General features: G+C 50.3%; 2 protein-coding genes across 13 annotated transcripts; both read left to right on the top strand.

Annotated features, from left to right (window-relative positions):
- The first annotated feature begins 4396 nt into the window (after positions 1-4396).
- Positions 4397-10431, top strand: SRM (spermidine synthase). Its single transcript, XM_019746790.2, has 8 exons — positions 4397-4678; positions 5258-5378; positions 5846-5938; positions 6764-6917; positions 7484-7567; positions 7646-7791; positions 7875-7997; positions 8108-10431. Exons 1-8 carry the CDS (start codon positions 4512-4514, stop codon positions 8126-8128), a joined length of 909 nt encoding a protein of 302 aa, XP_019602349.1. The 5' UTR covers positions 4397-4511; the 3' UTR covers positions 8129-10431.
- A 3709-nt stretch (positions 10432-14140) lies between these two features.
- Positions 14141-27534, top strand: MASP2 (MBL associated serine protease 2). 12 transcript variants are annotated; one of them, XR_012497066.1, is made up of 11 exons: positions 14154-14565; positions 14740-14917; positions 15644-15775; positions 17650-17846; positions 17929-18076; positions 20442-20500; positions 20956-21074; positions 22312-22390; positions 24094-24228; positions 24732-24806; positions 26015-27534. XR_012497066.1 is itself a non-coding variant. In XM_019746732.2 (10 exons), the coding sequence occupies exons 1-10, from the start codon at positions 14242-14244 to the stop codon at positions 26776-26778; spliced, it is 2151 nt and encodes a 716-aa protein (XP_019602291.2). In that variant the 5' UTR covers positions 14141-14241; the 3' UTR covers positions 26779-27534. The 12 variants fall into 12 exon arrangements, 7 of the variants coding, with proteins under 7 accessions (XP_019602291.2, XP_019602293.2, XP_074190158.1 ...); XM_019746732.2 differs by lacking the exon at positions 20442-20500 and having other exon boundaries at positions 14141-14565; XR_012497067.1 differs by lacking the exon at positions 20442-20500 and having other exon boundaries at positions 14160-14565; positions 17735-17846.
- The last annotated feature ends 397 nt before the right edge of the window (positions 27535-27931 follow it).

Here is a 27931-nt window from a genome sequence, read left to right on the forward strand (position 1 = left end):
GTTTTTTCCCAATTACAAAAGTCACAACACGTTCATTATAGGAAATGAAGAGAACAAAAATGCAAAGAAAAAATTACATCATCTGTAATCTTACCACATGGAGGTAACTTCTAACATTTCGGTGTAGAGGCTTTTTACTGTGTGTGTGTGTGTGTGTGTGTGTGTGTGTGTGTGTGTGTGTGTGTGTAATTTATAAGCTTGGATTTCTGTTTCTCGTTTTTCACCTTCAAAGACTTTCTCATTCTAAAATTGATTTTAATTAACTTGCACTATTAAACATTTAGGTTTTCATTGTTCTTTTCTTAATAATGCTGCATTGAACTTCTTGTATGAATTTATGGTTCAATCTCTGGTTATTTCTTTAGAATGCCACTTGATTTTCATCCTGAGATGGGCTATTAAATCAAGAAAACAAAATGTTAACCATTATTTTTGTCTTCACAAATACTTAAACAAGGACTCTTTTCTTGGAAATTTTTCCCACAAGTTAATGAGAGGGCTGACTGTGCCATCCCCTGTGGGGCCACCAGGCCGAGCCAGACATCACCACCGAGGGCGAGCAACCCGCGGAATAGCACAGTGAACAGTCCTGCCCCAGAATGCTCGGGGTCAGTCCTACTTAGGACTAGAATGGACAGAAATGCCAGACTATCGATGGCTTAGCAAAATAGATGTTTTCTCTCTCCTTCTTCTGTAAATAGAGTCAGTCTAGAACTAGTGGCAACTCGCAGTCCTGACTCTGGCTTCCATCTTATTGCTCTACCATCCTAAACGCGACCACAGGGCTTCCACGTTATGGGCAAGTGACTACCCTAGCACCATCCGTGGCACCCTCATTCCAGTCAGCTGGAAGGAAGGGAGCAAACAGAACCCAGGCTCCCTTTAAAAGTATACTGCCCATTTCCACTTCCCATTGGCCAGAACTTAGTCACGTGGCCACAGCAAAGGATACTGGGAAAGGCATTTCAGTGCCCACGTGTCCAGGTAAAAATCCAGAGTTTGGAAAGAACGGGCATTGAAGCACAACAGGCAGTCAGCCCAAATTATTTGTTAGTGCGATGGCCCAAAGAGGCTTCATGAAAGGTACATTGGGTTGAACCTTGAAGAGTAAAGGAAGAAGTACAGAGAACCTTGTAGTCAGTGCCACTCAAAGTGAGCGCCCCTGGCAGACCTGCAGGGAGCTGGTTAGAGGCTGCAGCCCAGCTTCCACCGCAGACCTGCCCAGTCAGAGTCGGGTGGGCCCAGGGGCCAGGTCTGAACACACTCTCCAGATGGCTCTTAGGCTGAAGTCGAGAACCACCGTTGTCAGCGAGGCAGCGCGCCCCAGACCTTGCTTGGTGAGCCGCAGTGGGCCTCCTCCTGGGCAGAGGAGAGAACGAGGAGGACAGTGTATTACGTTTCTCATAGAGGTGAAATGATGCCTTGTCCTTGATTTGGAAGTTATCCTTACAGTTTTGTCTTTGTGGCAAGGTTTGGGTTTTTTAAAAAGATAGGGGCCACAGACGATAGGAGTTGAGGTCTTCTTTTTTTTTCTTTAACTTTTATTTATTTTAAGTGTGTTTCCAGGACCCATCAGCTCCAAATCAAGTAGTTGTCTCAATCTAGTTGTGGAGGGCGCAGCTCACATGGCCCATGCGGGCATTGAACTGGCAACCCTGGTGTTACGAGCATCACACTCTAACCAACTGAGCTAACCAGCCGCCCCGGAGTTGAGGTCTTCTTAAGTGTCCTTTCTTGCAAAACAAAATTGGCAACCCGATGTCAGTCCCCAGATGTGTTTTTGAAATTTTCCTGGCCCGTAGAACCCTAAAGTCCAGGACTGAGCTATGGAATGGAGACAAGGGATGTGGGGAGAAGAGCTAGAATTCATTTCACTGGAGCTGCATGTGGTGGGGAGAGCACTTGGGGGGGTGGTCGGTGGGGAACTGCTCAGTGGCTCTGAACTGGGGAGGCCGGACTGGGCGTGCGCTCTGGAAGAGGGATCTGGCAGGGCCTCCGTGGCTGGAGGTGGAGGGAATTGAGGAGCGGAAGGGCTCTTCGCTCAGGGAGGTGTGCTGCTGTCTGTGTTGCTGAAGGCAACTTGCCGTGAGTGTTTTCCACCAAGTAACACCACGAAATGGCCAAGTTCATCCCACTCATGACCACAGCTATCTGCCTGGCTGCACAATGCTTAAAAAATGACTCTCAAGTGCTAACTGCCGAAAAGTCTCCAGTGACAAGAGACATACAAAGGCTATGGCAGCCCCATTTAAACCGTTGCCTTGGACAGTAACCATTCGCCGCTCTCTCCCTGCTCCCCCTTTTATAAACTACCTTTAGGAGGTTGGGGTAGTCAACCCGCTAGACAGTAATGCTTTACAACTGAGTTCTAAATGCACATTGGTCTGAACTTAGGGAAACATTTTATGGTCTACCCTAGTTTTCTCCAGCCAGATTTTCCACATCAGTTATGAATTTAACTGGGCAATGTTAACGATGGCTATTTCTGGCAAAACCAGTTTTTCCTTCCTGTGATCTGAAGTTGGGTGGCATTTCTGGGCTCGTGGTCCTGTACTAATGGGGACTTTTTCACCGGTAATTTATTCAGGGCCTTTGGTGTTTTTGAACTTGGAAGGATTTGCACAGTAGCCTAGAAGTCTCATTTGCTCTTCGTGCTTGAGGCGGAGGCCATGGTCTTACCTCCTCTACAGGAGGGCAAAGGGCATCATTTATGGCCTTTCTCACTTGAGGATGCACATGCTGGAACAGTTTTGTTCAGCTTGCATGAGGGATAGGATGGACTTGATCCTCCACTGACCCCTCATGCAGTGTTCCCAGAATGCCAGGGCCCCTCTCTGGGTTCCGCTGTGTAGCATCTGGAAGAAAGCCAAGATAGCCGACCGACTCCAGAAGGTGCCTGGACGGGCGTCCTGGCCTCCCACTTTCACTCAGCCGCTTACCAGTGCTGCCAGCCACACACACCATCCCTCGTTGCGTGGAGCTGACAGTCTGGCTCCGGGTACACAGAAGTGAACAGGCAACCACAACTCAGAGGTGTAAATGTCTTGATGGAGGAAGTGTGGGCTGTGATGTGAACACCAAGTCCAGGGCTAGAGCCAATGAAGCCTGTAGTAACTGGACATACTGGATGACTGTATCTTATCTGCCGTGTGATCCTTTTCTGCATGACCTCAGGTCCGGTAACAGTTCCAAGCAATACTTGAACTGCCTTGGCTCACCTCCCCTTGAAAGAGTTTAAAGTCAACCAAGACACATTGTCGCTCTAAGGCTTGAGGCTTTGCACTGACAGATAAACACTATTGTGTTATTCATCTGGGGTTAAATAGGGAACACGCTGCCCACCTCCAAGTGGAGGCTGCAAAACGTCAGTCAAGAAACATCCCTGTCATATCACCAGTAGCTTACACCAGTTTCAACTCCCTTGGCATGCGAAGAACTAGCTGGATGAACTAACTCGTAGAGCAATTAGCATTTAATATTTGGTAATTAGCATGCTTAATGTGATTCTGAGAAGTTCCTTGACATTTTCATAAAAACAAAGCACATTCCCGCCCACCCCTCAAGAAGCAAGGCCCAGTTTGTCAAACAACTGCACGCTCGTCTTTTTGGTGCTGAATATGCATGTGTTGTTGGCCTCTTCGGGGACACTGCTGGTAAATTTAGAAACTCAGTTTAGAAAAGATCTTTCTTATTCAGCAGCCAAACGCTCATGGCTCAGAGAATCTAAGGGAAAATTCATAAATCGAGCTTAAGTCGCAGGGCCGTGATGATCCTTTTCAAGTAAGTTAAAACCCTCAGTGCTCCCCCGACAAACTATACACTCAGTTCAAGTCCATCCAACAGGGAGCCAAATCTGGGGGAGCGGCGACAGATACATTCTACTCTGTCGCTCCTGGGCAACAACGTTCTCTTCGCCCAACAATGTAGCGGCCAGCTCCCATTTCTCCAGCCAGAGGGCTCAAGCTGGCTGTCCCAGCGCTGGAAACGCACGGAGCGATGTCAGCTCAAGTTTCCGCTCCGGAGTCCGGCACCCTCCCCTCTGCGGTAGGACACAATCCTGGGTGCTTCCCGGACCAAAGGAAGAGAGCAAGGGGCCCGGAGCTGCACCGCCCCGGTCGGCGCGAGGCCGGATGAAGACTCCTTCCCCCGGCGCGCCCCGCCCGGAGGCCCGACCGCGGCCGCCGGGCCCCGGCCCCACGTGGCCCCTGGGAGCGGGCTGCACTACCCTGCTGCCACCGACAGACGGCCCGCCCCAGCCACTGGGCGCCGCGCTGCGTTACGGCGGCCAATCAGCGCGCTCAGAGCGACGGCGGGGCGGTGCCACAGAGTCGCCGCGCGTCGGCGCCCGCGCAATCATTGGAGAGCTTGGGTCCCGCCCCTGCGAACAGGCCCCGCCCCTCCGACCCGGTTAGGTTGCGGCGCGGGCGGCGGGCGGAGCTGGTCCCGTTGTGCTGCGGCTCCGCGCGGCCTGCAGTCCCGGGTCCGCGCCCCGCGCCGCCCGCCCGCCCGCCATGGAGTCCGGCCTCGACGGCCCCGCCACCTCCGGTCCCGCTGCCATCCGCGAGGGGTGGTTCCGCGAGACGTGCAGCCTGTGGCCCGGCCAGGCCTTGTCGCTGCAGGTGGAGCAGCTGCTACACCACCAGCGCTCGCGGTACCAAGATATCCTTGTCTTCCGCAGGTAAGTACCACCGCCGGCCCGCTGCGCGTCCCCGACCCCCTGCGACGGCTCGCATCCCAGACCACCAGCTGCCCACCCCTAGGCGATGCAGCCGGGACTCCTGCCCTGATCTCGGCCCAGCCGAGATCACCCTCTTCTTTTCAGATCCCTGTCTAGCTCCCTTAACCTCCGACGCCCCTAGGCGGTCTCTGCCCGCCTCTCCCCCTGCAGAACTGTCAGAAGTTCCTGTGAACTAGGCCCGTGTGCTCCCTCGGTCCCCTCCCCACCCTGCATCCCGATCCCTGGGCTGGGGGCCTGCGTTTCGGGCGGTCCTCTTGGGCAGGGAGAGCCGGAGTCTGCGCGGACCTGAAACGCCGAGCTCCACGTGTCAGTCAGGGATACGTCAGAGTCGGACCCGAGTCTAACCCCAACCTCCGCCCCGCGGGACTGCGTGCCGGTCCTCGCCACGTGTCACCCCCAGTACTCACCTCTGGGACCCCTTCGTAGGTTGGGGGAGATTCTTCTCTCCCAGAGTGAGTGGGGGCATGTTGCCCCCTCCCCAGGGGACCCAGGTTCCTAACTGTCACTCCCGCCCCACAGTAAGAGCTACGGCAACGTGCTGGTGTTGGACGGTGTCATCCAGTGCACGGAGAGGGACGAGTTCTCCTACCAGGAGATGATAGCCAACCTGCCCCTCTGCAGCCACCCCAACCCACGCAAGGTACCCCGCTCCCACCAAGATTCAGCCCTGAACCCAGTGATAGGAAAGCCACCCCGCAGCATCCCACGGGACAGTGCTCGAGGGCCCTCGCCTAGGCCCACTGTTCAGCCCAGGTGCTTCCTTTGTGGTTGTCAGAGTAAGTGGGAGAGCGGCCCACTTCACAGGGGTGGGGGCTGACCCAGTCTGGGAGGAGCAAACGGTTCTGGCTAAGGCCTGAAACTCAGGGAGCAGTTTCCAGGAAAAGGGGACACCTGGGGCCAGGTTCCTGAGGCAGGAAGGCGTTTCTGAGAGTAGACAATGAAGTGATGAGGTCTGCGGATCAGGAGCTGAGACACACATACCCTCGCTCCAGATGGTTCTGTTTGAGAGCATCCGCCCAGTGCCAGCCCCGGCCACCAAGTCCTGCTGGAGCCTGTTTGGTGGGGCTGGTGCTGGGCCCTGCTCCTGACTGTTCATTCCCCTTCCAGGTGCTGATTATCGGGGGCGGGGACGGGGGTGTCCTGAGGGAGGTGGTGAAGCATTCCTTGGTGGAGTCGGTGGTGCAGTGCGAGATTGACGAGGTGAGTGCCCAGAACGGTGCCGGGGTCTGGGTTCAAGTTCCAGTTCTGCGCTGCTTAATATTTTTGTAGGCCTGTTTCTTCATCTCAAAAACATGTTGGGAGGATTCAGTGGAATAGTAGCGGGCCTGGCACATATTAGGTGTGCCACTGATGCTAGTTCTTAGTAAGACTAAGTGTAGTTTTTAATTCAAGTCCCAGGCAAGGTCCAGGGGCATTCCAACTACCAGGTCATCTACCCTTGACACGCAGTGTGTTTTTAATGAGCACCTGCTGCGTGGCATCCATTGCTCTAGGTGCTGGTATAGTGGTGAATAGGCAGATCCAATCCCCTTTGGAGCTGATATTCTTGTTGGGAGGAGACATCAAAAGGTGATCTGATAAAGGCATGAAGAGCAGCTGAGAGCTCATGCGTGGAGACAGGGCAGGGGCAGGCGTCTAGTAGGTGGCTTTGAGCTGAGGCCTAAATGAGAAGCAGTTGCCATTTGGAGGCAGGGAATGGTCCTGGCAGAGGCTGGAATTGCCACCCTCTGAAGTAGCGAGAAAGCTACTCGGATGGGGCAATTTGTTCTGGGGGGAGAGCAAAGGAATAGTGGAATAGTGTACATTTGGCTGAGCAGCAGGCTAGAGCCAGCCCTCCATGAGGAGGTGAAGGGCCCAGAGTGCTCCCCGTTTGACAGATGTGGAAACTGGGGTTCCACAAAGTGAGTGGCTGGCCGAAAGGGACCAGCCTGTGAGAGAGACTGCCAGGAGTCCCACTTGACTACATTTGCCTCCAGGGCCCCCAAACCCTGTGGCCCAGCCTGTTCCCTCCTGTCCCTTCCCCAGGATGTCATTCAAGTCTCTAAGAAGTTCCTGCCAGGCATGGCCGTTGGCTACTCCAGCTCCAAGCTGACCCTCCATGTGGGCGACGGTTTTGAGTTCATGAAACAGAATCAGGATGCCTTTGACGTTATCATCACTGACTCCTCAGACCCCATGGGTAAGCGAAGGGTGAGCCCGGGACCCTCCGGCAGCCGCCATTGCAGGAGCCAGCCTTCCCAGAACTAGCGCAGCAATTTTCCTTCTCAGTTGTCGCCTCCCCCCTCCAGCATGGCTCAGCAGAGTAGGGGGATCAGGCCACTGGCCAAAGGTCACAGTTGGTTGGGGACCTGGAGGAGAGTGGGGCTCTGGCCTTGGCCCACTGAGGCCCCAGTATCTTCTTCAGTCTCCTCTCTGCTCTTGACAAACCAGCATCAGGGCGGTGGTGGGTTCTCCTTTTAAACCAGGGCCCGGGGTGGACATGCCCCCGATGCACTGCCAATGAGAATCCCTTGGAAATGCAGTAAGTGTGGAGCCCCATCGGATACTGGGGCACTGGATCCCTGTACCCCTCAAAAACACCCTCTTTGTGTTTGGTTTCCGAATTCTGCAGACCTGGGTTTAAGTCCTGGCTCTGCTCCTTGGCAGCTGTGTGGGTCTATGTAGTGAGGTGACAGTGGCCCTTGCCAGGCTCAGGAGGTCTCCGCCAGGATGTGTTTATTGTCCCTCGTCCCTCCCTCGCCGCAGGCCCTGCTGAGAGCCTCTTTAAGAAGTCCTATTACCAGCTCATGAAGACGGCCCTCAAGGAGGATGGCATCCTGTGCTGCCAGGGTGAGTACCTGGAGCAGTCAGGAGAGTCTGGGGCGGGGCCAGCCTGGCGTGCCAATGCTGATGTTGCCTCCCCACCAGGCGAGTGCCAGTGGCTGCATCTGGACCTCATCAAGGACATGCAGCATTTCTGCAGGTCGCTTTTCCCCGTGGTGAGCTACGCCTACTGCACCATCCCCACCTACCCCAGTGGCCAGATCGGCTTCATGCTGTGCAGCAAAAACCCGGTGAGCTCCCGGCAGTCCTAGGGGTGGGAGGGGGCAGACACGCGGAGAACACTCCCCTGATCTCCCCTCCCCACACCCCGCAGAACACCAATTTCCGTGAGCCTGTGCAGCAGCTGACGCAGAAGCAGGTGGAGCAGATGCAGCTAAGATATTACAACTCCGACATGCACCGGGCAGCCTTCGTCCTGCCCGAGTTTGCCCGCAAGGTGAGGCCCTGGTGGGGCAGGCCCGGCAGGGGGACCCAGGGCTCCCTGAGGGGCTCTCTTGGCCCACACGTGACCCAGCATCCTCCTCACGAGACCTCATGTCCCACCAGGCCCTGAACGATGTGAGCTGAGCCCAAGAGCTGCTGCTGATGCCGCCCAGGCCCTCAGGCCGGGGAGCCCTGGACAAGACCCCCTCCCCCCCGGCACGCCCGCCAACCAAGTGTTACAGGCCCCAGAATGCTGCCCAACTGCCCTGCTGGGCGGACTGTCTTTCTCTGTGGTGTTCAACCAGCTGTGTTCAGCACCATCTCCGCCTTCTGTCACCCCTCACTCACCAAACACGTGTATTTATAGCAAAGTTCTGAATCGTGTGTCCCCAGACCTTGAATGGGCCCAGGCAGGGGCTGCATCACCCATGATTGGGTGCTCCTGTGTGCCAGGCTCGAAGCTGGGCCCGGTGTCTGGCCTCCCGGTGTCTGCCACATGTCTGGGCGGGCTGGGCCTTCCCTTCGTCTGGCACCCAGAGACAAAGCAGTCATCAAACTGGACCCAACTCTGTCCTGAGAAAGCTGCCTTAGTCACTCTTTCACTAAGCCCGACATGGCTGGCCGGCGGTGACGGAGCTCTGGGGCCCGGGCTGTGGGGTTGACAAGGTGATCGTGGGGCTGCTCAGGACCTTTGCTTTCTCCTGGGGCTGCCCTGCAGTGTCCTCAGGAGGTGCTGACGATTGTGAGGCTCCACCCCAGGCCCCAGAGGGCTGGCTGGGGCTTGGTTTGTTTGGGTCCAGTTGCTTGGGTCTGTTGAAGCTATCATGTGCCCCGACTTGGCTCAGGATTCAGACCTGGCTTAAAATCCTGCCTGCCCCCCTTCTGGGTGCCCGCTGGTACATTCCCGGAAGTTCCCCCCCAAGTGCTGAGAGGTTGAGAAAGCGGTGTGGGTGGCCACACCATGCTCCATGGTGCAGGCTGTCCTCTCTCCATGGTGCTGAATACCCAGCCTGCACCCCAGGCACCTCACCCTCAGGACTCGGACTCTGGGGGGAGAGGAGCCACCACGCAGGGTGTGGATTGGGGGAGGGGCTCCAGCACACCCCATCTCAGGATCCACGGGAGAGGGCGCTGGTCCTTGAAGAAGTATCTCCAACCCCCTCCCCAGCCTGGGCAGAGGCACTGTCAGGGGATAGATGACCTGGGACACTTGGGGGCAGGGGAGAGGCACCAGCCTGGGGTGGTGCTAGAACACTCCCTGGCTCCCACCTTTACCGTGGGCATCTACCTTGGACCCTGTTCAGCAGGTGCTGGGACTGAAATCATGCGGGTGAGGGGGCAGAGGTGGGGAGCAAGTCCAGCTGTGCAAGCCAACTTGAGTGGCCCCAGGTCACTCATGCCCTCGGGGCGCTACGTATCCCATACCTACCCCCCTGAACGCACCAGACTTAGCAGGTCTGACCCCCAGCTAACTTCCCCATTCTACCTTCAATCCCAGGACAATCTTCAACCCAACTTGGGAGCCAATATCACCTGCCCCAGGGCTTCTCACTCCCAGGGGAGCCAGGGAAGTCCCTACTAGTCTGGGCCTTAATTTGAACAACAAAGGAAGACTAGTAATGGCTAGTTATGGAGCACTGACCCACCACCTGTCAATTCCTTTAACCTTCACAGCCACCTGAGGAAGGTCAGGAACATTAGGTGACATGCTAGTAAGCATGCTAAGGACACACCAGGCACTTCTTCCAAGAGCCACTCCATTCTGCTCATCCCTACCTGCCTCTGCAGCTGAGCCCAAGCACCCTGGGCTCCCAGACCTCCACTCTCAGGGCCCCTCTTCCCCACAGCCCATCTTACTGACCACACTCCAGGAATGTCCCTCCTGAGGGCATCCCAGGGAATGCTGCTGGTAGGGAAGGTGGACACGGGAAGAGTTCAGAGGGCTCTACCTGGGTCTAAATCTCCACTCTGCTGACTTGAGCCATTCACAACTCCTGACTTGGTTACCCCATCTGTAAAATGGGAGCAATGGTCCTCACCTGTTACAGGCTTCATTAAGAAGCATGTCATGTGCTCACTTAGCTAATAAAAATGAGAACGGCCTCTCAGGGCAGAGGAAGAAGGAGAGGAGGGCCCAATTGCAGAAATAGCTGGGGCTGTTTGGGAAACAAGAATGCCTAACCCAGAAGTTGAAGTCCACAGTGTAAATCCCTCCACTTCCCAACTTTTACTAAAATGTCCTGTACACGTGTACACCCCTCGAAAGGGTCTACATTAAAGTCTAGCACTGAACCCCGCATCTGGGTGGACACGATGTAGATGCGGACAGAAGCAGGGTGTTTGGTGAGGGCATGACCTGAGTCCCCTAACGTCCCAGAAATCATGGAGAGGGCCCTGAGCAGGCCCAGGATTTTGTCACTTGGAGAATAAAATTAATCCTATTTAGAGTTTCGAAGTTGAGTTATTTATCAAAGTTAGCCATGCCCCTGGTTTAAGGATCCAAATAGTTCCACATGGATTGTGAGAAGAAAATCAGCCCTGTGCCCACTTTTCTCCCTGGAGGCAGCCACATGTACCTCTTTTAGCTGATTATTTTGGTATTTACCTTCGTGTCTGTAAATAACATGCTTAATATTACTATTTCTCACCTTGTCAGTTCTCATCTTAGTCTGTTGATTTTCTACTAGGGGACATGAGGATTTGGCTTTTTCCTTCCCTTCCCCCCCACCCCCACACTCTCAACAATTAATTAATTGGTCATCTTTGTTAGCTCAATATTCAGTGTTCCACTATTGCAAAAACATAAATGCCACTCACAGCTGAGGCAAGGAGTAAACTATAATTTTTTATCTCCTGCACAGCTTTTCCCTGAAAGTTTTTGAGGGATTCTTTTCATTTGATTAATTTTCAATAAATTTGTCACTAATTTAACCCCAAACTTTTTAGCAATTATCTAAAGCTCTTAAGATGTGTGGATGCAACGCATTTCATGAGAGTCTGAACAATATGCTAATCAATTAATTTTTGATTATGAGATCTTAGACTTTTACTTAGCCCCGTTATAATTTATAATTAATTCATGATTGTATTTAATAGAATATTCAGTAACAAGAAATAGCAATATACATAACATGCATTTCTTTATTAACATGATTTGTACCATAGTATACATTACACTTTCATTTAGGACAAAACAATTAGTAAAATTTTTTTTTAAAGATCTTTGGGCTCAACAGGTGTTCAGTCATTTTCATCTTCCTGAAGCATCTGTCCAGAGCTTTCTGACTATCTAATGGCACTCTCTGTTTGAACTCTTTTGTCTTGGACCCCATGTCTTCCAGTTTCTTGGGTTACTCTCTTGTTTTGGTGGAGCATATCTTATAGTAGTTTTCTGAGAAAGGGGACAAGGGATGCAAATTTTTAAACATCTGACATGCATGAAAATGTCTTTATTCCACCTTCATGCTTGATTGATGGGGTAGAATTTGGATGGGTATAGAATTCTATGTTAGAAATCATCTTCCTTCAGCATTTTGAGATTTGCTCTTTTCCATTTTTATTAGTTGTCTATTGCTGTCTTTAAAATGAGCCCCAAACATAGCAGATTGAAACACAAATAAGCAAGTCTTTTCTATTGGTTCAGCTTAGAATCATTCATAAGGCTGCAGTAAAGCTGTCAGTCAGGGTTGCAGTCACCCGAAGCCATAACTAGAGCTGTAGAATTACCTTCCAAGATGGTTCACTTGTGACTAGCAAATTACCTGGCAGTTGTTACGAGGCCTCAGTTCCATCCAATGTGGCCCTCTCCATAGGGACATTGAGTGTCCTCACAACGTGGTGGCTGGCTTTCCCCGGAGCAAGTGATCGAAGAGAGAGCCAGGCAGATGCTACAAGGTCTAGCCACACAGTAACACACCATCATTTCAGCCATATCCGACCCATAAGCATTCAGCAGGGGGGAAGACGACAAAGAAGGGCATGACTACCCCCAGGCGGGAATCACTGGGGCCATCCTAGTTTCCAGTGTAATTTTGAGAGCGCCAAAATAATTGTTTTCCTGATCCCTTGCATGTGATTTGCTCTGTTTCTTCTCTCCTTCCCTCTGTCTTTCTCAAAGTCTGTAGAATGTAATTTTTCTCTCCAGTGTTTTGAAATATCATGTGTAAAGTTCTATTTTCATTTATCGTTCTGGACACTCAGGGGGACACTTTCTTTAAGGTTTTTATGAAAATATAGCTAACATGTAATATTAGTTTCAGGTGTACATCATAGATATTCAACAGGACTCACCTGGCACTACATATAGTGATTACCATATTATTGATTATATTCCCTACGCTAAAGAAGCAATCACCATGATAAGCCCAGCAACCATCTGGCACTGTGCCACGCTGTCACAATATTACTGACTGTATTTCCTACGCTGTACGTTACATCCCCAAGACCTGGAACTTTGAATGTCTTATTCTTCTTTATCTTTTCCCCACTTTTTAAAATTTTCAATTAGAGTTTACATTCAATATTATTTTATATTAGTTTCAGGGGTACAGCATAGTGGTTAGACAGTTGTGTGATTTACAAAGTGATCCCCCAACTATTCTAGTACCCACCTGGCACTATACATAGTTATTACCATATTATTAATTATAGTCCCTATACTTTACTTTATATCCCTATGACTATTTTGTAACTATCAATTTGTATTTCTTAGTCCCTTTGCATTTTTCACCCTGCCCCCGACACCCCTCTATCACCCCGAGAAATCTAGTACCCATCTGACACTATACATAGTTATTACAAGAGTATTGACTATGTTCCTTATGCTGAACCCCACATCCCCATGCAGGGGGACACTTTCAGTCGGTAAACTCATGTTCTCTTTAGTTCTGGGAAATTTTATTGCATTATTTTTTTTATAATTTTCTCTCCTCTGTTTTCTTTATTTTTTTTCTGGAATTCCTCATTCTTTGACATACTGTATAGGGCTTCTAATTTTCCTATCTTTAATATTTTTTCATTTCTCTTTTACTCTGTGTTCTGGAAGATTTCTTCAATCTTATCTTCCAAACGTTTTATTAAATGTTTCATTTCTACCCTACTTTTTATTTCCCAAAACGATTTTTTGTTCGCTGAATGCTCTTTTTAAATAGTATCCTGTTCTTGCCTCTCTTTCTTCTGAAAATATTAATAATTGTTTTGATTTTGGACATTTTCTTCTCCTTGCTTTGTTTCTGTATTCTTTGGTTGACTTTTTTTCCTCTCTCTTATGTTTGAGGTTTTCCTCAGTAATCCTTGAATGTCCTGCTCATATGTCGGAGTGGGGACTAAAAAGGTAATTGGAAGCTCTGAGCACATGACTGGGACTTGTCAATTGACCTTTGCTGTGGGTGATGGTAGCTGAGCCGTTTGCTTTTAGAATATTCAAAGTCAGTATCATTAGGTCTTTCCTCTTAAGCTGGAAAAGAGGGAGGAGCTTGGGTAGCTGCCAGATTCTAGAAGTTGAGTCAGGAGGAAGGCTGGGTGGGGCTCTCAACAGCCAATCTGTTTGCTTAATGCAGCTGTTACCTGTCTCCACCTTCCCTGCTCGGCCGGGCCTGGGACCTCCCTTGTGTTCCCTTTAAGAATCAGCCTCCAAGTTTCTGCTGGGGTGAGGGGGTGGGAAATAGGAATCGGCTGGCTTCTTAACCACTTCCAGAAGGACTTGGAGCTTCCAATTGCCAAGCTGATTCCTGATCCCACTGCCAACTTGGAGTTGCTTTCTGGAGTTTTTTCCACCTGTCCGTCTGTTTTTCCAGCTTCCGAAATACGGATGCTGCCTCCTCTGCCATAGTTTTCATCCCCGTGGACTCATGTGTTTTAAAAACTTCCCTCTCCTCTCTTCGAGCAGGGTTTCAGAAGGGAGCAACAGTGGATGCACGTGTGCATTTCTCCATCTCTACCTGGAGCGTCATTATGGAGAGCGTTGTCATGAAGACCTGGGCAATCACAGGAGTCCCACACTGACACGGAGCTTAGGGCCAAGGGACAGAGCCAGGGTGTGTCCCCAGGGCTGTCTCGCTATCGTCCAGGTCCAGCTCTCGGCTACTGGAGGGTCCTCCCCTCCCTGCCTGTAGTCTGGGCAGGCAGGAGTCATGAGGTCGATTCTCAGAATCCCAGGGCCAGCCCGGCTAGGGGCAGGGCCAGGTGTTGGACAAACAGATCAAAGGTGAGACAGCACGCGAATCCAGACCAGGCCTGGACAGCTGGACGGGCGCACCATGAGGCAGGTGGGAGCCCCCCACAGCCTCGCTGGCCGGCGTGAGGGCCGAGAGCAGGCCTCCAGGCCCTCGCCAGCCCCCCGTGCTGCCCTCAGGCCGCTCATCCTCTTGGGCCTGCTGTGGGGCTCGGCAGCCACAACCATGGGCCCGCAGTGGCCCAAGCCTGTGTTCGGGCGCCTGGCGTCCCCTGGCTTCCCAGGGGAGTATGCCAACAACCAGGAGCAGCGCTGGACCCTGACTGCACCCCCTGGTTACCGCCTGCGCCTCTATTTCACCCACTTCCACCTGGAGCTCTCCTACCTCTGCGAGTACGACTATCTCAAGGTGCCGACAGGGGGGGGATGGCCCGGTCCCTCTCTCCAGCTAGGAGGTCCCCAAGAACCAGCCAGGGCTGGGGGACAGGGACACCTGGGCGTGGGGTCTGGCCTCCGAAGGAGGGAGGGAGGGTGGGCAGGCCTTGGGTCTTGCCATCCCTCCCCGTGACCCCCGACCCCACAGCTGAGCTCAGGAACCAAGGTGCTGGCCACGCTGTGTGGGTGGGAGAGCACAGACACGGAGCGGGCCCCTGGCAACGATTCCTTCTACTCGCTGGGCTCCAGTCTGGATGTCACCTTCCGCTCTGATTACTCCAACGAGAAGCCGTTCACGGGCTTTGAGGCCTTCTACGCAGCCGAGGGTGAGCTGAGAGGAGGCCTGGGGGCTGAGATGACTCACTGGGGACGACTCTGCCTTAGGCCAGGCCTGCCTTCCTGTTAGGCTCCCCACTTCCCTGAGGCTGGATTCCTGCCAAACCAGCGGGAGAAAAGTCCTCCTTCCTCTGACATCATCTGCAAGGCAAATGTCAATAACAGCTGAGCTGAATTCTGTGCTCACTCAGCCAGGGGCTGAGCCCAGGACGTCCTCACAGCCCCCCCCACCCCGGGTGATGCCAGGGCTGAGTGAGCCCATTTACAGATGGGAAAGTGAAGCTCCAACAGCCTGAGCTGAGAATGCACAGAGCTTAGGGCATTGTCTCTGAGCTGGGGCTTCGAGTCTGACACTTGATTTCAGATTCTGGCTCCTGCAGGGACAAGCTGTGTGACCTGGGGCAAGTGGCCCAACCTCTCTGTGCTCCTCATGAGGCTGCTGTAAGGGTTCAGTACCCCCGCCCACTGTCCATGGGGTTCCATTGCCAGCTGCTCCCTTCACTAGCTGGGGACCTTGAGCAGGACCTTTATCCATCTTGTCACTGGTTTTAAAAGGTGTTATTTACTTCTCCAGCCAAGTGTTGTGGGGCGGTTGCAATGACCCTAGGCCTCTAGTGCTTGTCTGGGCACCAGCCATCTCCTCTCAGGTCAGCCATGACCCCAGCATTGCCCCATCTCCTTCCCTGCTGACCGCCTGCCTGGTCCACCCCTCCCAGACATCGATGAGTGCCAAGCACCCCCAGGACAGGCACCCACCTGTGACCACCACTGCCACAACCACTTGGGTGGCTTCTACTGCTCCTGCCGTGCGGGCTACGTTCTCCACGAGAACAAGCGCACCTGCTCAGGTGAGTGGCGGCTGCAAGGGGGCCCTGTGCCTCGCCCAACTCCCACCCTCAAAGCCACAGCTGTTCTGCCCCGGGGTCTGGAGGGACCACTGGCCTTGGCCCACTGGGCACTTCTCCTGGGCAGCGTCAGCCCCTTCTCTGCTCTTCTGTGCGCTCCCACCCACCCACATTCTCCCCTGCTCCCTCTGTCCTCAGCTCACTCTCATTCACTAATTAGTGAGTGTTAGGGCCCCTGTGCGCCTGGCCTACCGGGGCTCTGGGACCCCATCCAGCCTCCTTGCCCTCACGCATGCAAGCTCCCCTCCGCCAAACGTTATGGAGGGGCACTGGGCCTGCTCAGAGCCTCCACCTGGCAGACTCCTTTGGCCCCCACTGCCTGGAGGAAGCCCCTCGTGCCCCTGCCAGGCATCTGGACAGAAAACTAGCTGGTGCCCTGGGGAGGGGGAAGCCCCAACCCAGCGGCACTGACCCCACTTCCCCGGCTCAGTGTCTCTCCCCTGTGTCTCTCCCCCGGTGTCTCTCCCTGTCTCTGTTCTCTTTTCCAGAGCAGAGCCTCTAGCCTCCCCTGCTGGCTGCGGCTCTGGGCTGGGCCGACATTACTGCTGCCTGCAGCCCCCATTCACCCCGCCCATGAAACTAACAATAAACCTGGCACCACCTGCACCCGCTGTGTGTGTCTCTGGGGGGGAAGGGTGGTGACGTGCACCCTGGACCCCTGCCCTCGCTCCCTACCTCGTCCTAGTCCGGAGGAGCCTGGGCGGTGGGCACTCCCTCCATGGGGCCACGGGCTCCTTTGCCAGACGCGCTTTGCTCCCACCCCCCATTTTGAAGAGGCCAGAGAAGGGTGGAGGCTTGCCTGAGTTCACAGAAGGGGACAGGGCTCTCTGCTCCCCCACCAGGTCCCCAGGGGCTGAGCTCTCAGCATCCTTCGGCCACCTCCTGTTTAGAGGGCAGTTCAGGCGCCGTGTGCTGTGCGGAGGGAGCCTGACACAAAGCAGAGAGGCCCAGGGAGGTCGACACTGATGGACCATCTGGTCCGCCACATCCGGAGACAATTCCCTCTGCCCCGTGGGGAGCAGCCACATGGAGGAAGGAGGGCAGAGCTGGGACTCCTCACTTCCTAGAAGCCTCCCAGCTCAAATGCCTGCGTGGCCTTGGAGGATGTGGCAGACCCCTCCCTTGAATGATGCGTTGCTCCCTCTGCAAGCACAGACGTAGCTGTTCCATTGAGGAAAGAGGGCAGCAGACTAGTTTATGATCAGTGTGGATCTGAACTTCCCTCAACCGCCTCCCAAGGCAGAGCCCAGACCCAGGCAAAGAGAACCTTTCCCTGACTCCTACCCAATCCCGGTGGAGACCCAGGGGAGGCTGGACTGGCCCGGGCTGGGAGAGGGCCCCCATGGTGGGCGGACTGGGGTCAGGGTGGGTCACGGGCCCTCGGCCCAAGACTTGCCTCACTTCCCAGTTCCTGGGGTGTAAGGAGAACCCCCTCCCTTCTCCGGGTGCCTCCTTCCCCCTCAGCAGAGCCTGACCTCACCCACTCCCCTTGCCTTGGGGTTGTGACTCTGGCCCAGGACTCCCACCACCAGGACCCTCAGTTTAGGGCCCCCACCCTCTCTGGGGGTATGAGTGTGAGCCCCTAGAGGAGCCCCAACATCCAAGTGCTGCCTGTTTCAGCTCAAGTCTGGAAGCCAGAGCAGCCCCCTCCCTAAATTGTGCCTCCAGCTACTGGGGCGGGGTCCTCGGTCTCTGAGGCCCCTCGGGAGCTGGCCACATGCACGGCCCTGGCCCAGACGGCACTGAGTGTGGCTAGGCTGTCGGGGTCCTCTGCCTGCACCAGGCTCACGCTGCCCTGTCCTCTCCCCTCTTCTCAGCCCTGTGCTCAGGCCAGGTCTTCACCGACCGGTCTGGGGTGATCAGCAGCCCTGAATACCCACAGCCATACCCCAAACTCTCCAGTTGCACCTACAGCATCCGCCTGGAGGAGGGCTTCAGTGTCATCCTGGACTTCGTGGAGTCCTTCGACGTGGAGACGCACCCCGAAATCCAGTGCCCCTACGACTCCCTCAAGGTCTGGTTCCTAGGACCCCCACCTCATCCTGGCTCCTGCAGGTTGGGAGGTGACAGGGGCCTGCCCCTCTGCTTTCTTTCAGATTCAAACAGACAAAAAGGAATACGGCCCGTTTTGTGGGACGACATTGCCACGCAGGATTGGGACCAAGAACAACTCCGTGACCATCACTTTCATTACTGACCAGTCCGGGGACCACGCAGGCTGGCGGATCCACTACACCAGCACAGGTGAGGGCACGTGGGTCTCAGATCCTGGCAGGAAACTCGGAGCTCCCGTCTCTTACAGGATAGTAAACGAGCTACGTGGGATGGAACTCTTCCTGGCCAGGCCGGGGACACGTAGGGGAGGAAACAGGTGTGCTGGACCCTCAGCAGTACTGGCTGGGTCTGAAAAGTCAACTGACAAAGACAGATTCACAGGAGAAAAGCAGACACATTTGTGTCTTATGTTTTACGTGGTGTGGAACCTTTGTAAGGAAGTGAAGGCCCAGAGAAACAGCTAGACCTGTGTCCATTTGTGCTAGAGCTGATGAAAAGTGGAAAGTCATGGAGGAAGAGGGTAGGAAAGGTGTGTACGGGAAGTGCAGTAACCTGGGCGGACCTATCGAGGTCTGTTTGTTCCTCCACCTTTCCTCCAGGTCGAGGGAGGGCACCCCTCTCATGAGGGTCTTATGACCTGCTTCAGGGAAGGGAGACATGGGGAAGGTCAGAGTGGCCTTCCTGCTTTGGCCATTTTCTCACATTCCTTCAGCTTAAAATAGACAACATGCCAAGGTGCCCTCTTTCGGGGTGGCATGTTCTGAACCCCATCAGAAGACAGATCAGGTTTGCGTGGGGTGGTCTGTGAGGGAATGCTACCCCAAGGGGAAATGCCATCCACTCACTCTCCTCTACCTTCAAGGTTCTGTCCAATAATCAAATAGACATGAGACGGATTAGAAAGAGAAAATAACCAAATTTCATACATACATATGCATGGGAGCCCGCATACATGAGAGAGTCAGAGACCCCACATGCATGAGAAGTTCAGAGACAGCAAGGGAACATGGATGTACAGGACGTTCTGGGCGAGGGGTGTGGTAGGGTGCCATGGGGCCTCAGGTCATTGCGGGGAGGGCAGGCTTAGTAATCAGCAGTTTGCCCTGCCCTGTACATAGGCCCAAAGAGGTTATCTCTGATAAACTCTTATTATTGGCAAGGCCCCGAATTCAAATTCTAGGTAGTTAAGTGAGGGGCAAAATTGTCTCTTGAGCCCAAAGCTAAAGTTGCCTTTAGTTCAAAACAATCCACATAGCTGAGGTGACTTGTTCTGAACCCCCACACATCCATCCATCCGTCCATCTATCCACCCACCCACCCATCTATCTGTCCATCCATCCGTCTGTTCATCCATCTGTCCATCCATCCATCCATCCATCCATCCATCCATCCATCCATCCCATCCATCCATCCATCCCTTGGTCCATCTGTAGGGAAGAAAAAATAATTTTCCCTCTACCCTTCCAAGTTCTTGCCTGGAAACAGATTAACAAGAGACAAACAAAGGCAAGTTTATTAACATGTATATCTCACATATGTGTGGCAGATGATAAGCCAGGGGAAAATGAGTAAGTCTCAGAGGGGGCTTAGATTTTCAGACCAAAGGTCATCCTCAGTTTGTCAGTGTAAGAACATCTAAACCTATAAGATTTTTTATAAGAGTTTGTTCGAGCCAAACTGACAACATACGCTGGGGAGCAAGGTCTCAAGTGCTTGGGAGGACAGTTTGCAGTTTCTTTTATGCATTTGAGATTAAGGAGAGAACGTAAGGAAGATGATGTGAAGGTGAGAGAGAGCAAGCCTGGGATGGGATTGCAGGAGGGGTAAGATTCTGTGCTCTCTTGAGGGTAGTCAGGTATTAGAAGGAAGGGTCTGACGGAATAGTTCAAGGTGTGTTAACCTAGAGACACAGAAACAGTGGACAGGGCTTGCTTAAGGCAAAGAGAAACCTTTTAGTAAAGAAGTTGCCTGCCTGGGACGTGACGACCCACCATAACCTGCCCAGTTAGGAATTTATGATCAGATGGCCCTGGGAGGTTACGTTCCCTAGAACCCCTTTTGTCATCCACAAGTAATAAAACTCCTAAAACCGAAGTGCTGGTTTCAGAGTCAGGGGAGAAGCAGGCTTGCCAGGCTGTTGGGTGAGAAGGGGCCAGGAGGTGGGTGGGAAAGAAGGGGCCAGCAGGGCACTGGCCTGGGAATGAGGCAGCTTCGGGAAGCCCTGGGCTCCCACCTGGCCACCAGGGCTGTCCCTGCAGATTGGGCCCCTGAGGGGAGACTTTGGGGCTTGCCTAGGACTGACAGCCCCCTAGGTCACAAAGATCAGCTGGAAGGAGGGGACTCAGCAAATGACCGGTGCACACGGAGGGGCACCTGGGGGGGCGGGGGGGCTGAAGCCATGGGGTGACAGCAAGCCAAGGTTTGGGGACCAACATGGAAGACAGTCTCCCCCGCGGCCTGAGCACTGTGGGCGGGTGCTCACGAGAGGACGCATGCGCGAAGCGTCCTGCCAGGCAGCCCAGTGTGAGGGTTCCTCGCAGCCCACTCTTTCTAGCACTTTGCCAACAACTATCCTGGATGCTTCACGTCCCAGCCTCACAACAACCCTGGAAGGTGAGCAGCCCTTCTCATTCCTCCGGATGAGGAAACTGAGGCTCAGAGAGGCTGACAGTCACCCCTAGGAATGGAGAGCTCTGATTTAAACCCATGTAGTCGAGCCTTTCCCTCCATTACACCCTCTTGGTTTTCAGCTGTGAGTGTGAAGTCCCCAGCACAGAGCAGAGGCCCCAGTGGAGGTGACTGTCCTATCTCACTGCACGTCTGGCTTTCTTACACAGCTTCGGCTGAAGCCCCGGGGCAAGGCGACAAACCCTAATTTGCACACTAAGCAACCGAGAGTTTCATCTTGCCTTTGGTTTTAAATCTTAAGAACTCTGCCGGACTTGTGACAAGCTGTCTTTACACGTTAAATGTTTCATTTATAAATCAAGAACTTCAAATGCTCAGTTCAGATTCCCCTGCTGTCGAGTATCTCATCAAAACCCCCAAGCCCGGTTTCCTCTGCGCAGCCCAGCCTTGCCCTGATCCGGTGGCGCCACCTAATGGCCACATCTCACCTGTGCAAGCCAAGTACATCCTGAAAGACCGCGTCTCCGTCTTCTGCAAGACAGGCTACGAGCTTCTGCAGGTAAGTAAATACGAAGTCAATAATGCAGCACGATTATGCTAGTTTTTAAATGTATATATATATTTTTCTATCAGCACATAAATATAATGGGAAAATAGCTGTTGTCAGCATAGGGCTTTTTTCGACTATGACCAAACAACAAAAAACAAAGAAATGAAGTTTGCTGAGAAGAGGGATAGCTATGGAGAATTTTTTATTCTTGGGAATTTTGCCTTTTTAAAAAAGCTACTTTGGGAAGGTAGTGATTAAAACGGACAACTTTTCTCTGTTCACACTTGGCAGCAGCTCTTGGTAAAGTGGCTGAGCTAAAAGGATGCGTTTGCTCTGTTTGCTCTTCTTGTGCCGTGTACCCTGTGATGTCACCGCGCATAAAATTAAGCTCCTCCCTCTGGTCAAATGACCTTTACATGAAACAACTACTGGGCCCATAAAAAGTGAAACCGCGTGGAGAAATCGTATATTCCGCAAAGTTATAAATAGTGACCACTGTTAAGGGAGAGGGAGGATAATTTTAAAAATGCTTAGTGTGTTGCTTTAGGGGCCCAAGGAGGTTAACACGTCCTCTTTATGTTCTTCAAAATTGTCACCGAATCCCAGTGGTAAAAAGCAATAACATTGAAATGATAGCTAGCTATGCAATCCAGTCCTGTGGAGGGGCAACACCAAAAAGAAAAAAAAAAAAGTGAAACACTTCCCACCTTGCCAACTTTTGGGGCAGGCTCTTTGCCACAGCTCCTTGGACTGCAAACCTGTTCAGTTTCTGATTAAAAAAAAAAAATCATCCTGCTCTCCTCTGAAGCATAAAGCTTCTCCAAAGCAATTTCTTTCCTTTAGTCCAGACACGTTCGCTCCGTGTGTCATGAGGTTGGCCTTCCCTTAACTTCTGACCACCAACCTCCCTTTGACACTTCATATAAAGCAGCAGGAACTTGTGAGAAAGTAGAAAGCCAATATATCATGAAAAAATACATCATGAATTGCTGCAGAGGTCAACGTTTGGTTCCTAAAATGCAATGCACCTTGAAAGGTGACCTCGATGGCACAGGTGACATAAGCAGAGCCGTTGGCAGTATATATGCACACAAATCAAGGCAGCGTTGGGCTATTATGTGCGTGTGTCACTCCCTTGGGAGCATCTCGTGAAACACTAGAAGAGAAAGTACTGTGGGAGCATAGTTTTGGGGAGTGCTCTTATGATGTAAGCAAGGAAATTAATATTTTCCGAATTCCTGTTTAGGGTTATGTGCCCCTGAAATCATTTGCTGCAGTTTGTCAAAAAGATGGATCTTGGGACCAACCGATGCCAGAATGCAGCAGTACGGTCACGTGACCACGACTCCTAGGACACTTCTGCTGCTATTACTGCTTCTACCGCTTCTGGTCTTTTCTAAAAGGATTCTACTTATCAGCGTTCGAATTCCAAATTTGCTTCTCTTCCCGTCTCTTAGAGCACTCTTAGAGGTTAAAATGAAACCAAGCTATTAGGAAACGTTATTTGCTTTCTGAAAGTGTGATCTTTAAAAATATTCTCCTAAGTATAAAATACTCGGAGAAGAGGGGAAATAGGGAATTGCATTTTAATACCCATAATTCCACCATAGGCGAGTATAATGAGTCACTGTTTTGGTGTATGTCCCCCTCGTTACACATCTCACACATGTGTAAACATACAGGCTACTGTATGTAGGGATGGAGGTACGTACACCAAACGGGCAATGGTGTACATCACCATTTTGTGAACTAAGAATTATGTATACTTTTTGTATTTTTTCAATTATAAAATACACGTTAATTGGACAAATACATAAATTTACAAAAATACAAAAAGCCACTCTTGCCCAAATCCCCAAACTACCACTAAGAGTTTGGGGTCTATTCCTGCATTCTTTATTCCCTATGCTATATATACTAACGTACTTCACTATTGTGTACTTTTTAACCAAAATGGGATAATCTGATTGCAATGTGCCTTTTCCCTCCATGTTGTTGGACTATCTTCCCAAGTCAATCGGACCATGAAAAGAGCCAACCTTCTTAATGACTGCACAGCACTCCATCACGTGATACTTTCAATTTGATTTCTACTGTTTCCAGTTTTTTACTATCACACTGCTGTAGTTAACACCCCTGTACATGTATTTTTGCATATTTTGTGCAAGGATTTCTACACAAGTCCTAGGGGAATTTAAGTATTTCCTAAGTTTACACTGAAAAAGCAGTCAAGAGCTGGCCCTGATGGGGTGCTGGGGGTCAGAGGCCTGGGTCTGCACCCTGATTCTGCCACTTTTTGCTGGTAGTTATGGGCAATGCTGGTGAAGCACTCGGCAGAGCCAGGCACACGGCCACGAAGTTGCTGCAAAGTATTTCAATGCAATCTTTTCACATCCACAGAAATACAGCAGCAGAGTTTGGATGTCTACTAGTGAACTTTGACAGCCCTTTGTCTCACAAATCGGTTATTTCACGTTAGCAGTCCTAGCAAGTGTGAATTCTAATCCAAATCCAAGGTATTATGACTTCCAGGTCTCCTGGAGTCAGCTTAAGAAAAGGATCGTAAGAACAAGCTGAGCCCTTTAGAGTCGTCTGTACTGGTGTCCTTTTCTACCCACCCCGTTACCAATGAACACCCTTCCGCGTGGACCCAGACCAGAGGCACGTGTAGGTGGGGCCATGTTCTCCCTTGCGTGTTGCTGGCTTTGCACAGACCTTGTTAGAAGTGAGCGCGCTGAGAAGTCCAAGCGGTTTCAAATCCTTTCCCTTGAGGAAAGGCCTCATACCATTCCTTCCGCAGGGACTTCTCACTCCTGCCATTTAGTTGGGGACAGGGATGAGTGACACTTTCAAGTCACACTAAAGCGATCTCTCCACTGAGATGAAATGAATGCTGCCCAGCAGACAGGGGGAAAAGAACACGGCTTTGATAGCACCACACGGCCCAAGCGCCTATCACAGCCTCCAGGTCTTTTTGGTGTTAGAATTGAAAACACAAGCTGACACCTCTCTCCCCCATATTTATTAGTTGTCGACTGTGGTCCTCCTGATGACCTACCCAATGGCCAAGTGGAGTACGTCACAGGTCCTGAAGTGACCACATACAAAGCTGTGGTTCAGTACCGCTGTAACGAGACCTTCTACAGGATGAGAACAGATGATGGTAAGCCAACTGTTCAAAGCTGGGGTGGCCGATATTTGGAACTTAAGTCCTCACTATCTGAAAATAAACTCGAGCCAACATTTTTGGCCGAGGCTAGACCAAAGATTAAAAGGCACTCCCCCCCCTTGCCCCGCTAAGTGAAGTATTACAGCTGATGCGACTTTAATGTCAATTTGCAAGAATCGGAAAACAGGTCTTACCTAGTGAATGACTACAAACACACAAGATACTCCACATGGTTTAATTTAACAAGCCAAACCTTATCATTAAGCACTTGAGAGCCTGATACATATTCAAGTTACACATCTAAAAGGTTTCCACTTTGCAAGCAAACATGGTAATGCGGAGACCCCCCTATTTATGAAATCATGTAAAATGGTTATTCAAACACCTCTATTTCCCACTGATGCTCAAGAATCAACATTTTTCAAGGGAGGATTCAAGCAAATGACAACCACCTCATACACGCAGTTAAACATTTTTGCTTTTCCAATGATTTGCAGGTAAATATGTGTGTGAGGCTGATGGATTCTGGACAAGTTCCAAAGGAGAAAAATCACTCCCCGTCTGTGAGCCTGGTAATGGATACATTTATACAAGAGATTCGTAATTGATGGCATGGAGAACTGGGTAGGAGACATAAGTAGCGCTTCAGCTGTGGTGGCAGAAATGTAACTTCAGCACTTGGCTCTTAGGCCAAGTTATTATTTCCAAATAATATGTTCTCATTACCCCCTTTCCATTTGGAGAGGTTGCTGGGTGCTGACTGCATCAGTCATTGGATTATTTTGGCCTTACAACTAGGCAAGCATAAAAAATTAAATGATTTTTAAAATTATCTTGAACCACTTATACATTTATAAACATGAGTTCTTCTGTTGAGTTACTTCTCTTCTCTGTAAAAATGCTATTAAAACCCAAAGCTAATAACTTCATTATTTCCCTAAGCAATTGTTTTCAATGACATCTAGTTTTTAAACATTAATGCAATTTGCCTTTTAATAGTACTTAAAAAAATTTTACCAGAATTGGCTCTGAAGACATAGTTGAATAGAGATTTAAAAAAAATGGAAAGGTAATAATATATTCATTACCCCTGTGTTATTTGGCTTAAATTAGTTTTTTTAAAAAAACCTTTATCTTGGCTGACACGTTTGTAGATTTGAATGCAAGTATTCTGCCACAACAGGAAATGTATTTGCTACATTGAGTGTATTTCATAATATACAGTAAAATTTAGTGTTTGGAAAAATCAGCTAGACCAAAAATAACTTGTGAACTTGATGGTGTCTGCCTACAACTGCAGCATTCTAATTTTAAAACAGTTAAGTGCTCAAAGGTGAGAGTAATATTACAACTGCTGTGTTGGTGACCTCAGTTCCTGCTTCCCCAGAACGACATGGTGAGTCCCCCACTTCATAAGTGGGAAAGCAGAAGCAATGGCAGTTACTTTCTTTTCCTTTCTCTGCACATAGCCAAGTGCACCGGCTCAGACAACCCGTTTGCCTTAAGTGATTTCCCCAAACGTGTAGACGAACTGTTTTAGCAAAACAAAGTTTCTAAAAGAGAACTTTCACTCACCGCATTTTCTGAGGAGCTAAGAGATTACCAGTCAGGTCTTTGTGCTGCTTTTGAGTAGCCTCACTTGCCTGTATGGTAGACACCCACCAGTTCATGGGATGCAATTTTTGGTTCATTCAATATACACAACCCCAAATTGGTAGTAATTGGAGAAAAACACCACTGGGTTTCTCTAAAGGCTCTGTACATCTGCTTCTTTCCCCAGTTTGTGGCATATCAACTCGTACTACAAGAGGTCGTATATATGGAGGGCAAAACGCACAGCTTGGTGATTTTCCTTGGCAAGTCCTGTTACTGGGTGAAACTGTAGCAGCAGGTGCGCTTCTGTACGACAGCTGGATCCTGACAGCTGCTCATGCTGTTTATGGGCACCAAGAAGATGCCCCCTCCCTGGACATCAGAATGGGTATCCTGAAGAGGCTGTCACCTCATTACACACAAGCTCAGGCAGAGGCCATTTTTATACATGAAGGTTACACTCATGATGCTGGTTTTGATAACGACATAGCACTGATTAAACTGAGGAACAGAGTGGTAATCAATAACAACATCATGCCTGTCTGCTTGCCAAGAAAAGGAGCTGAATCCTTCATGAAGACAAATGACATTGGAACCACATCTGGGTGGGGATTAACCCAAAGGGGTTTTCTTGCCAGAAATCTAATGTTTGTTGACATACCAATTGTGGACCATCAAAAATGTACTGCTGTCTATGAGAACAAGCCCTATCGAGGGGCGAGGGTAACTGATAACATGCTTTGTGCTGGCTTGGAAAGTGGTGGCAAGGACAGCTGTAGAGGTGACAGTGGAGGGGCATTAGTGTTTCTAGATAATGAGACACAGAGGTGGTTTGTGGGAGGAATAGTGTCCTGGGGTTCCATTAATTGTGGGGAAGCAGATGAGTATGGGGTCTACACAAAAGTTATTAATTATATTCCCTGGATTAAGAAAATAATTGATAATTTTTAATTTGTATGTCTTCAATCAGTAAATGATTCCTTTAAAAATAACCTATAAAAGATTTTAGCAGTAATGACCTGACAAACATTAACACAGCAGTTTGTCGGTTGCCAAGATTTTCACCCTTCACTGATGCGAGGGGACATGCACCATTATGGCAATACCCATCTTTGCTAATGCAATAGAAATCCACTGGTTAAATGTGCATTGAATTACTTATGAAGTCCAGAATCTTTTTGTACTGGCCTTTTTGTCTGCATTTCTGGAAATTGCCTGTTTATATTCTTTGACTAATTTTTTTGGTTTTGGACTTGTTCTTATTGCTCTCTAAGACAGCTTTATATATTACAGCAATACTGGTTCAGGAATAACCTTGAATCATGGATTTTTTTTTTTTTTTGTAGATGAACTGGAAACATCAATATTTTAGCCTAGGTACTGATTTCCATGTTAAAAACCACAAAACAGTGAGATATACTTTTTCACTCATCAAATTGACAAAAAGTACATGGAATAGCACTAATTCACATTGTCGGAGACAACATAAATATTCTAAAGGACAATTTGGCGATATATTTCAAAAGCATTAAAAGCATGCATAGTCTGCCCTAGTAATTCCAATGCTAAGAATTTAATTTCGCTATGAGCATGATCCCAGCACTTGGACACAACATAAATAATGCTCAATTCAGAAGACCGTTGAATCGAATGTGGCATTTCCATACGACGAAATACGACATTAGAAATAAATGGTGGTATTACAAACCGGTAGTATTGTTTTCCTTCTTACAATGAACATGTAATACGTGGGCATGCTTAACCAAACAATAGATCACAGATCATAACAGCGGCTGAGTAGAGCACTCAAATACACAGGTAAGAGCTGTTCTCCTATCACTTAACAACAAAGTTATTCTAATTAGCACATACATCTGAATTAAGTAGCTAACCTCTTTCTTTTTCCTAAGGACAAAATTTAAGCGTTGACTTAGCTTTAAAAATCTCATTTCATTTTAGTACTACCTAAAAAGTGTTAATAGCTAACATCTAACAAAGTTTTCCATTCTACCCAGAGTTACCACTCCATTTAAAAATTCATTGCGAGTTTTGGCCTAATTTCTCTTGTGCATATAAAGTGCAACTTCTTGAGACTCACTTTTTA

This window comes from Rhinolophus sinicus, linkage group LG06 (genome assembly GCF_036562045.2).
Source record: "Rhinolophus sinicus isolate RSC01 linkage group LG06, ASM3656204v1, whole genome shotgun sequence".
NCBI lineage: Eukaryota > Metazoa > Chordata > Mammalia > Chiroptera > Rhinolophidae > Rhinolophus > Rhinolophus sinicus.